We start from the raw sequence: 12,369 nt of genomic DNA, 5'->3' as shown, positions 1-12,369 counted from the left end.
ACAAGAAATGTGTGAGTTTTTTGACATGGGCAGTATTAAGGAAGTAATACTTCCTTATATCCATTTTCCATTTTTGTGAATTATAGCCTGCATTATCTAATTTAGAAATTACAGGCATAATATAAATTACCCTCCATGGGAAGTGAGAAGAATGTGTTCAGTAGGAGCATGGCAAACTTGATTAGAAAGTTTTAAAACTGAATGCTGTCGGGAGTTTAAAAAAAATAAAGCAAAACCTTGCGATATTGCAGAAGGAAAAAAGAGTTATGCTACTAGAATCCGTTACTGTTCTTCTTAGTTTTTCAGTGAATAATTTAACTCAAAATTCATAGTCTTTTATTGTGGCTTCAATATATGGAATATAAGCAAGTATCTATTAACAAAATAATAAAGCCAGTTTAGTATAGTCGCTAAGTTGTTATCCACCTTTGAAACCAGTTGGATGACTGTGGGCCCGTCACTCTCTGAGTACAAGTCACTTCACAGGGTTATTGTTCTGAGGAAAATAGGAGGAGGAATGAGTAGTGGTGTGTTTTGTGCCTTGAGTTAAGTAGGATAAAAATATTAAAAAATGTTGATGTTCATTCTGAGGACTAAGCTAGATTCTAGAAAGACAGATGGATGAAACTGACTGTTTTTTTAAATTTTTAAAATAAATTTTTATTTGAGTATAAATATTAAAAAAAACATAACATAACATATACCAGGGTGGATTTGATTTAAATCGAGTTGATTTAAATCACAATTTAAATCATGATTTAAATCACTAGTAAAAAAGCTTGGTTTAAATCAACTCGATTTAAATCATAATTTTTAAAGAGCAACTGTCATCTCTGCTACTCCTTTGACCCACTGTTGACTCACTGATAGTCCCAGTGTTGCAGAATATACAGCCTCATGCTACATAACTAAGCTCCATTTCATGCTGAATAAACTAAATTATTTATATATCTTAAATAGAAAACTATCTTACGATAGATTTTTAGCCCAAAAGTTTTTTATTAAAATAAATTTGATAAAAATAAAAAAAATCCAATTTAAATCAAAAAAATCCGATTTAAATAAAAAAAATCTGATTTTTTTTGATTTTTTAAAAAGTCATTAATTTTTATCCACCATGACATATAGACAACAAACATTTATACAACATATAAACAAAAAGATTATATTTCCTTCTTAAGCATTTTTCCAAAGCGACATTCTACTTATAATATATTTCTTCACCTCTCCTTAATCTAATAACATTTTTTTTCTTTTTTTAAAATTGGTAATATTTCCCCCTATATTTTTTGTTTATTTCTCATTATTTCTCATTTTTAACTTGAGAAAAGATGACAAAGTTAGTGGGTATGAAAGCATTCAAAGAAGTTGGAGAGTACAAAAAATGGCCATAACCTGTTCTCTGTTTTCTCAAAGTACAGGACAGAGAACAGTGGTCAAGTTACAGGAAGGCAGATTCCAGTTGAGATCAATTTGACAATGGAACTGCTGGGGGATATGGTGAGCTCCATTTCACTGGATATGTTCAAGTGGAGGTTGGAAAGCCATTTACTCAGGATTTTCTAAATTGGATTCGTACACCAAGAAGGAGGTAATACATATTATAATTTGTCAGTTTAGTCCAGATTTTCATTAAAATGTAAACAGAAATAAACTCAAATTAACAAAAAGAAGTAGTTCAGTAATTATCTAGAAAGCTCATAATTTGTGTAACTGAAACACTTTACCATGTTAACTTTGAGTATTTTGAGATTTTCGAGTTGTAGGAGAACTCAAACTGCCTAATAGATGTGACAATTGTTTCATACATCTAATCAGTAGATGAACCTTAGCACATGGGGCATTTATTTTTTTAAAAAATGATATTGCATGCCATCTGTCATTTCTGTTCAGATGTAGATAACTTTCTGGAATACTAATTATTTGGTATTGGTAAGAATTTAAAAGTGCAGCAGCAGCAGATTTTTAATTTAAAATTACCATCTTGAATAAGGAAATATATATATATATATATATATATATATATATATATATATATATATATATATATATATGCATATTCTTTCTAGCCAGGTTTTACCTACGTAAACTAAGTTTTTCTGCAGCTCTGGTTGTGTGAAATCTCATTCACAAGCTTCAGGGCTTTTTTTTTTCTGTTGACAAACTGCAACTCTGTGTTGCTCTCCCAGAGGAAAAAAAAAAACACAGAAAAAAAAAAAAAGCCCTGAAGCTTGTGAATAAATATATATATATATATATATATATATATATATATATATATATATATATATATATATATATATATATATATATATATATATAAGAAAACCATTCTAGTATCCAATATATCATTATTTTCAATTACTCTTCATAGTTTCTTTTCCACTACTAATAAAATCACTGAGGCAGAAGTTGAGGATAATATCTCATTGTCTTTGAGTTTGAGAGAGAGAGAGAGAGAGTAATTCGTGTGTGAGAGAAATACTGTACGTAGAATACATGAGAAAATAAAGGGAATTTGAGAGAATAAATGGGGATTCTTGGATTGTTCATTTGGGATGATGGTTATAACTAATAAAGAGCCAAAGTATTTCTTTACTGTTAGTTTTTAATTTTATTTTAATTGCATATGCTCAGATTCTTTAGATTACTTTATATTATTTCTTTCTTGGTAAGCTAGAAAATTGAAGGATAAACAGCATCACCAGTGGTGGGATTCAAATAATTTAGCAACCGATTCTCTGCCGTAATGATAGCTGCATGGGCATGGTGGATGGGTGTGGCCAAGGGGCGTGACAGCACTCAGCCTCCTACAGCACTCTGCCAGTCAAAATGGGGAATGGGGGTTAATTAGAAAATATGTGCTTTGCTTTGTGACATCCAGCTTCAGCAAGCAAGGAGTGTGAACTGAACAGAAAATAAACTTTTCTTTGGTTACGAAGAAATTTCTCCAAAGTCAGATGTACACTAAATGTAGACTGACTTTTAGCTACACATCTTTCCAGCAAACAGCAAATTTTGAAGCTCCAGGTAAAGAGGATTCATTTTAGAATGAGTAACCCACAGTTTGCATGTTGGAGATTCCTAAAGGAATGCTGGGAAACTGTATTTTAAAGAACATTTGAGGGAGTTGTGCAGAATAGCCTTTCTCTGCCTGAGGCTGCAGAGACCTGGCATCAAACAAAACACTGTTCATGAAGCAACTGACCAACACTGACAGGGTAAACCACTAGTATATGAAAATAAGAGCAAACTCCATGTGCCATCACCCCAGCTCAGTCAGCTGGTCATTAGGTTTCTGATGCGCACCAGCCAGCTAGTAGTTGGGTTTCCGAGGCACGCATGCGTGCTGGCCAGCTAATCCTCGGGTTACCAGCACTCTGGTGCGTGCATGTGCACACACATGCACACACCTTCTTGTTTGGGCACTCTGTGCCTAAAAGGTTCGCCATTACTGCTTCATACTATATAGTATAAAGTGGACCCTCTGTTAAACTGGCTCCATCATCTCTAGCTGTGCTTACCAGGAACGGAGTTTCTTAGGATATGTAAGAAAGTAAAGAAAGAACTTGGGTTGATACGTAATTAGATGTGAAGTATCTGTCTTATTTGTACAATAAAACAACATAAATAGATATGTGACTCTGGCTATTCTAACATTAGCAGTAAGATCCCAAAAATTTAAGAAATGGCCAAACTGTTCCCTAGAATTATGAGTATATATAAAGAAATGACTTAAATAAATTTAATCCTATAAAACATTTAAAAAAAAACTTTCCAAGCATTACTTACTTTCTGCAAGTAACGCTTGGAATGTGATCAGGAAGTACTACTATAGTTAGTCAGCATTGAGGAGGGACAATGCAATATATTTTGCTTCAATGAGCGCCAGTTTGTCCTAGTGGTTAAAGCACCAGGCTAGAAATCAGGAGACAGTTCTAGTTCCACCTCAGATATGAAAAGCCAATTAGGTGACTTTGGGCCTGTCATTTTTCTCAGCTGAACTCACCTATATAGGGTTGTTGTTGTGGGGAGGAGGAAGATGTATTAGGCATGTTCATCATTTTGAGTTATCTATAAAAATAATAAGAGGGGGATTTAAAAAATGTAATTAAATAAAACTTCAAATATGATGGAGCTATAGAAAGAATGATTTTTTAAAATTATTCTTAGTTCTGAAAAATTTTGCAAGCTGAGAAACAATCAATATCCCTAGGCATAAAAGTGTACTTAGGTGATGTGATATGTATTATATCATTCCTTCAAAATCCATACTTTATTTCATTTGAAAGAGCTTGATTATTTAAATTTTAATGAAAAATAGGGACAAGCACTGACAAAAGGATTTAGATTGAGGCTTATATTTCTCGGGGGTGGGGGAGAGGGAAAACAAAACTTTAACTTAGGTGTAAGAAGAGGCTGCTTGCTTTGATTTATGATGGCAAAATTCCCATTGACTAGCACAGAAAACACAGATAACTTTCTTTTTGTGGGGGAGGGTCTTTTTAAAATGAAAAGAACTGAAGTAAAATACAAATTGTTTCCTGGGCCCCTTCTGTGAGAGTGATTTCAATCAAAATTTCCAGTAGATACTGTGTATTTGAAGGAATTTTTTTCCCCAAGAAAATCTTTACAGATTGGAAGATTTTTAAAAATCTTTTGGATCCAATATTGATGAATCAGTGGTTACAAGTGGCCTGCTGCCTTCTGTTAATAACCTTACCAAATATTGCTACAATTTTGCTGTGCGAATCAAGAAATCTATAAGCATCTTTTGGGTTATGAAGAAAAAGAAAGCCTTGCCACTAGAATCCTACAACATTCATAGAATCAAATCATTGTGAGGGAGCTGGGTAAGGAGGAGATGAGCAGAAAAAAGTGTAGCTTTTTTTAATGCTATATTCAGAAAAATTACTACAAAATTGTGCAGGTTTTGGAGAGAATGAAGTGTTGCTAGGACAATCACTATTTAAACAAGAGTTTTAATTCTTAAAAACATAAATTGTGTTCATTTTGAGAAACATTTGTGTTTAGAAATTACTTTAAAAATCAATACATGCTAACATATGGGTATTTGAAATTAAACAATGCATTGCAAAAGACATTAAATGGTTTTTTAAGTCCTTTTAAGTATTCAAAGTTAGATATGTTCGCTGTCTTGAGTTATTTCTAAAAATGATAAGGCAGGATACAAATATGTAAAATAAAATTTCCTAAAAGATCCCATGGCTACAGCTTTGCACATATATTTATTTCAATTGGGAGGGGTTTTTTTTTCTTTTATGGCTGCATGTTTTTACCTCTGCTGAAAGCTGTGAAAGTTGTGATTAAGAACCTGCCAAGTTAAAATCAGATTTTTTTGTAGAAAATCTTAATTTATTAAAAAAAAAGTTAAAATACAAAACACCAAAATATTTTAACTAAAAACAACAATAGAGAAAATACAAAAAAAAGACATTAACAAAAAAAGGTGTCTTAAAGAAACTAAAATATACACCTAACTTTCTCCCTAGTTGAATGCTGATTAGTATAATACAGCAATATTGGCTTCCCACCCTTGCGTAACAGGCCAAAAGAATTTCAAACTGTTAAACTATTAAATCTACTTACAAATTGTTAGGCTGTCATTTAGAAATTATATTAATAACAAAATAGTTAACAGCAAAAACAGTAATAATACATATATTATGTAAAAGTATAATAGAAATTGTAAGTAGTAATAAGAAAAAAAACAAAGTTGAAATTCCAAAACTGTTATTGTAATCAACTCGTAAAAAATTTACCATGGCTTCAGTCCTCAATCATCCCAAATATTAACCCTAATAAAGCCTGACACCCTAACATGTTTGTTTCTTTATAACATCTCTTATCAGTTGTTGATTGATTTAATACCCTAAGTCAAGTTTCCAAAGCCAATCTATCTTTCCCCCCAAAACAGATAAAATTGTTCCTCAATTAAATGTATGAAGTCCATTTCTCACTGTCCATCAAACCCCTAAAAAACCCAAAACATTTGCTGCTCATCCACCCAGAAAATTCTCTGCCATTATATAAAAGCACAATGTTAAGCTTCCGGAAGGTGTATGTAGTCGGCCCTATGATTTCTGAGTCTATATTTCTTCTTGGCCAAATTACACTTAGAAAAACACATTGCTTCTCTATGTTCTCAATCATCTGTATTATTTCTGTGTCTATATTTCTTCTTGACAAATCTGCTGCTTTGAAAACAAATTCTTCTTATAGATTTGAAATGTTTAATATTTGTTTTTTAAAAAGTCTTGCACAGATTTTCTAAGTTGATCAAGCTTTTTGAAAAAAAAATCAGCTGAAGATTGCATCTTGCTAGCCAAACTGTTTCCCCCCTTGGGTGTCAGCCTCCTCCTCACTGTAAACCATCTATTGTTGCTCAAAGCAGGGAGAGAGCAGGGAGGCAGTGAAGAAGACAGAAACTATATTTTCTGAGTATTTTGATCCAAAAAGTTTTTGCAAGTTAATAAATTACAAATTGAAAGTCACATGCCATGTTTTCATACGGAGAGGAAAAATTGGTAAGGGCAGTCAAATAAATCAAAGAAAAAAAGCAAAACAGAAAAGAATCCAGCAGGGGTTGAAATAAATTCGCATGCAGCCAGCCAGTTAATCTTTGAAGATATATATTAAAAAAACAAAAATTCAAAAAGGGAGCTTAAAAATCCCAGCCATACTTATGATAAAGTGCTGCTGGTCAGAGGATGGCCGTGTCTATTGACTTTTCAGCTACTTCCACAGGGAGCTGCAATCTTCAAATTCTCCATTGAGGTATAGCATCAAAATTACGAGCAATGTTAGTAACACTGTATATTGCACTAGTGAGGCCACACTTGGAATACTGCATCCAGTTCTGATCACCATGATACAAAGATGTTCAGTCCCTAGAAAGAGTGCAGAGAAGAACAAGATGATAAGGAATCTGAACGCTAGACTATATGATGAATAGTTAAGGGAACTGTGTATGTCTAACTTATCAAAGAGAAGTAGTAGTGGGTACCATGATAGCTGTTTTACAGTATTTGAAAGATTGTTACAGAGAAGAGGAGGTTGATATTGCAAAACGTCTGAGGGCAGGACCAAAATTAACAGATAGAAGATGATTAAAGAGCAAGTCTATCTAGAACACAGGTGTCAAACTCGCAGCATCATGTTGCCATCACAATATTGCAGTGTTTTTTCCCTTTGTGGGTGTGGCTGTGGCCTGAACGTGAAGCATTCGGCCTGTGGGCCGCCAGTTTGACACCCCTGATGTAGAACTGCATAAATTTCCTGACATTGAGAACAATTAGCGAAATGGCTTGCCTTCAGAAGTTGTGGATCCTCTGTCGTAGGTTTTCAAGAGGAGATTGGACAACCATTTGTCCCAAATGGTATAGGGTCCCCTCTTAAATTAGTGGGTAGGAGTAAAATACCTCCAGGTTCCCTTCTAACACTATTGTTCTATGCACTGTGCTCTATTTGCATTTCCTTTCTTTCTAAAATGTAGCCCAAAGCACAACCAGATCAAGAATTTGGAAGGTAAACAGGTAGAAAACGAAATAATGACTTAAATATGTGACTGGTACAGAAGATATATGCTAATCAAATCAAATCAAATTAAATCAAATTAATGAGGAAACTAATGATGGTGACTCTGATTTTTCTGTATCTGCAAAATCTCTATATTGTTTATTCAATTTTGTCTCTTCTCATTAAGCATTATCAATATTTCAACATATCAACTATATATACAAAAATCCAAAATTTAAAAATGGCAAATAGTATTACGAAATCCTACATAAAATCTTGGGGTATCTTGCTCTCACTAACATACATTGGAATGTATGGCATCTCCACCCCGGATCACCCCAACGATGCCCTTGAAGTGATGTCCCGGTGCCTGGAGGCCGTACGGATCTGGATGGGGAGGAACAGGCTCAGGCTCAACCCATCCAAGACCGAGTGGCTGTGGTTTCCGACGTCCCGATATAGTCAGTTGACGCCATCACTGACTATTGGGGGCGAATCATTGGCCCCCATGGAGAGGGCTCGCAACTTGGGCGTCCTCCTGGATTCACGGCTGTCTTTAGAAGAGCACTTGACAGCCGTGACCGGGAGGATTTTTCATCAGGTTCGCCTGATTCGCCAGTTGCGTCCCTTTCTGGATCGGGACTCGTTACGCACGGTCACTCATGCCCTTGTCATCTCCCGCCTGGACTATTGCAACGCTCTCTACATGGGGCTCCCCTTGAGGAGCACCCGGAGGCTCCAACTGGCGCAGAGTGCGGCCGCGCGAGTGGTAATGGGAGCAACATGGCGTTCCCATGTAACACCCCTCCTGCGCGAGCTGCACTGGCTCCCGGTGGTCTTCCAGGTGCGCTTCAAGGTTTTGGTTACCACCTTTAAAGCGCTCCATGGCTTAGGACCTGGGTACTTGCGGGACCGCCTACTACCACCAATAGCCTCCCACCGGCCGGTACGCTCCCATAGAGAGGGGCTCCTCCGGGTGCCGTCAGCCAAACAATGCCGACTGGCGCCCCCCAGGAGGAGAGCCTTCTCTGTGGGGGCACCTACTATCTGGAACGAGCTCCTCCCAGAGATACGGAGGATCCCGGATCTGCGCACCTTCCGCCGCGCTTTAAAGACCTTACTATTTCACCAGGCGGGCCTGGCCTAATTTTCTCCCTCTTTTATAAAAGATTTTTAATTTTTAAATATCTTTTAGTATTTTATACATTCAATTTTAAATTGGTTTTGAAAGTTTGGGGTTTTAAATTTGTCGGGGCCAAAATTATTTAATTTGATTTTATTCTACTTTTAAATTTTGTATGTATGTGTTTTATTGTTTGGCTGTGCACCGCCCTGAGTCCTTCGGGAGTAGGGCGGTATAGAAATCAAATAAAATAAATAAATAAAATAAATAAAGGCAAAACAGGTGAAATCTTATTGAATATGCATACTCTCTTACAAAATCATTGGTTTCAAAGCAAAAAGTGTAAATAATCAAACAATTAATACTTCCAGAGGAATGTTGGCATTGAGGAAAGAAGAACAGAGAATTATTTTGTAATCATGGATAAGTCATATGCTTTTTGAGTGTCTGTTTGATATTAAGCTTTGAAATCTGCTTAAGTATAAATAAAACAGTTCAGACGTAATGCTGATATTTGCATGGAATGAAAATATGAGTATTCTGAATGTTGCTATCCTTCAGAGAACTAGTTCATAATGCAGAATTGTTTTAAAATATTAATTGCCTTATTCCTTACCTTTTACCAAGTAAAAAATGGAATAAAATGGTAGCACCAGAAACAGAATTCTTGATGAAATAGTAAATGCTATAGACATTGGGGATAAAGAATTAATGAATAAGAGGTTCTGGTTAGGAATTCTCACATGTACTCCTATATTTATATTAATGTGTAAACATTAAACATTTTAATTTAAACATTTAAAAACAAATGCTCTCTGCATCCAATGAATATGTCCATTAATATTAGAATAACAAAGTTCTAAAATTAAAAGACACATTTATATTAATTGTACAGAAAAAAATGCATGAAATGTGGTACATGTTTACATATAAATAGAAAAACATTGTTTAGAAAATGTAAAATTATAAGATAATGTCTCTGAAAAATGATTTTATATATGTCTTACTAATATCATTGAAGACCCTCAAATAAACTTGTAACAAATAAATTATATATTGATATGATACAAAATAGAACATACATTATTGGAGTTAAATATTTTCATAGTCAATTGTATATATTGTGTGCATAAAATCCAGCTGGTAGTTTATGAATGATATTTTATTTCTGTGACATCGTCACTGTTGTTCAAGTCAAATTTTACTTAAAAATAGCTTTATTAATACTATTTGTATTTGCCATAACCAGTTAACAAGCTCATAATAAAATAGCAACACAAATATAAACTCACCGCACAGGGCTGTTGTGAGGAAAATAGGAGGAGGAAGGAATATATTTGCTGCCTTGAGTTATTTGTAAAAATAATAATGGTGGGATACAACAAATAATTAATTTGTCTTTAGTAAGAAATAAAAAACTGAGAACTTTGCTATTCAAAATAGCATTGACTTATGTCACCTCATTCTTCATCAACTCTACAAAGTTTTAATAATTTTCAGAAGGCCAACCAAGTGGGAATTATGCTGTTCTCCATAGGAAGGCCGTTCTGTAGTATCACAATGCCTAAAAACTTAAGTTCCTTTGCTCTTCAAAATTGGAGATCCAACAGCAGTTATATCCAGGATAAAGTAGACTTTAACTGAAAAATATAATTTTGAAGGCATCTGGCAGTCAAGCCATATAGGGTTTTATAGGTCAGTGACGTTAATAGGGAGACAGTTCAGAATCCAAAGTACTGTTGTAATAAGCTCATAGGGACAAATGCAAGACAGTGATTGAACCACTATATTCTGAATACCTCAAGTTTCAAAGCAGACTCAGAGACCTCTGTACAGAGTAGATTGCAGCACTACAAACTCATGAGGGCTAGTTAACAAGTTAATATTACAAAGTCAACTTCAGATAGGACTTGGAACTAGTGTTTCAAATAGAGGTGAACAAGGCCTTTTCTGCCTTGTTCTCTCCATCGCCTCCCCACTGGCCATGGCCTCCATTTACCCAACAAACTCAAGAAAAACCCCTTGTCACTGATCTATCAGAGAGCTATTAACTTTGCTAGTGTACAGGCCAACCTGAATCTCAGCATAGCAGTAGGCTGCTCCTGTCACCATTTTGAATCAAGAGATTGGCAAATGTGAGCAGTTTTATCAATGATGTGCTGTATAAACTAACATAGTGGCTATCTAGTAGATATCTGCAAGCTGCTCTCTCCCAAGCAGGAAATTGGTAATCTTGATAGAGCTGTCAGCCTATAGTTTGCTAGTGCAATACCTCTCTTACTGCTATCGTAAAGGTTGTATCTTCAGTTTCCATCAATGCTCACTGAAGTTCAACGTAGTGTTTTTGCTTGGGTGCTGCAGGCATTGCTTCATTTCCAGAGTTTTTTTATAAACCAAAAAAACCATTCAGTAGCAGCCATTTGGAAATAATTACATCAAGCACTCACATCATTTCCAGGTGCATGGAACTGCCTGGAATCTCTAGAAAATTCTCCAAGTTCTCCATTGTGTCGGGGAAGATCATCCAGGAATAGGAATGGGTAATACTCTGCTTCTGTATTTGGAGACTGAGTTGATTTTTCTTGGCCATGCCTTCCTTGCCTGGGTCCTCCCCAGTTCAACTCGGTCTTCCACAAGTAGAGACTGAGAAAATGAGGCTCACCCATTCCTCAGGACAAATTCGACGGAAACAACTTTAATTTCTACTGACCAAGGCTCGGTGATTGCAGGAGAGTGAACCGGGAGGTTACTGGTCCACTGGTAATCCTTGCTACTGGCTTGGAAATTGGCCGAGGTCCCTGCTAGTCCCGCTTTTCCACGGAGGGGACCTTGCCTTCCTCGGGCAGCCCTGGCAATTTCAGCAACTGCAGAAAGGGACTCAGTTCCTGTCTGGTTCGTCCAGGTACACTGACCGCGGCAAGCGTGTCTGGCACCTCAAGAGCCGTGACAGGAGCACTCCTGATGAGACAGGCTGCCTGATTTATGTGTGGAAAATGGCTGCCGTGTTCGGCATCACTATAGCTGTGGCAGGAGCGCTCTTTGCAAACCAGGCTGCCTGAATCCACTTGAAGCGGTGACAGGGCTTGGCTCCAGGACAGCCATGAAAGGCCTCCCCTTCATCTCGTTGAGCATGGGAGCACCTAGCGCAGTTACAGCCGCTAGGTTCAGGTACAGGAGCATTTGGTTCGAGCCAGTCTGCCTCATCTGCGGTAGACAAACTATGATGCTACTCAGCAGGCCGTGGCAGGAGAGCTCTGACAAGTCAGGCTGCCCATCTGTCAAGGTAACAAGGGCCATGTGAAGTGGCATCGCAGCAGTGGCAGGAGAGTTCTTTCTAGCCAGGCTGTCTCCTGTCACACAGCAATGGGTAGAGCTATTACAGATGGCTCCTTTGAGTCAGTCTGCCTTGCATTGTGAGGCGATCGGCTTCAACGCCAGGCGCCTAGGACAGCCGCAGCAGGAGAGTCCCTCTCGGGCCAGTCTGCCTTGTATTGACAGAGAAATCAGTAGACAAAGCACCAAGCGCCATGCCAGCCGCAGCAGGAGTGCTCCCTTCGAGCTGGTCTGCCTTGCATCAGAGTAACAGTGGAATTGGCGGCACGGCCATGCAAGAGAGGGTGCCAAACATCATGGCAGCAGCGACATGGGAGCTTCCTTTGTGACTGTCTGCCTTATATCGAGGGGGAAAGGGAGAGAAATTAGCATAG

The 12,369-nt window shown here is 36.9% G+C and overlaps 1 protein-coding gene across 3 annotated transcripts in view; it reads left to right on the top strand.

Annotated features, from left to right (window-relative positions):
• Positions 1–12,369, top strand: part of VWC2 (von Willebrand factor C domain containing 2) — a 58,406-nt gene that overhangs the window by 8,700 nt on the left and 37,337 nt on the right. The window contains exon 3 of one of the 3 annotated variants that reach the window (XM_087892360.1): positions 1,417–1,585. The exons of the other annotated variants lie outside the window; for them this stretch is intronic. Within the exon in view, the coding sequence (XP_087748486.1) occupies positions 1,417–1,566 (150 nt within the window). The 3' untranslated portion in view covers positions 1,567–1,585. Of the gene's footprint in view, positions 1–1,416; positions 1,586–12,369 lie in introns of those variants that run through there. 3 annotated transcript variants of the gene reach the window in all.

Source organism: Pantherophis guttatus, chromosome 4 (assembly GCF_059756535.1).
Source record: "Pantherophis guttatus breed Tessera chromosome 4, ASM5975653v1, whole genome shotgun sequence".
Taxonomy (NCBI): Eukaryota; Metazoa; Chordata; class Lepidosauria; order Squamata; family Colubridae; genus Pantherophis; species Pantherophis guttatus.
This window is presented reverse-complemented; position numbering and strand designations above follow the sequence as displayed.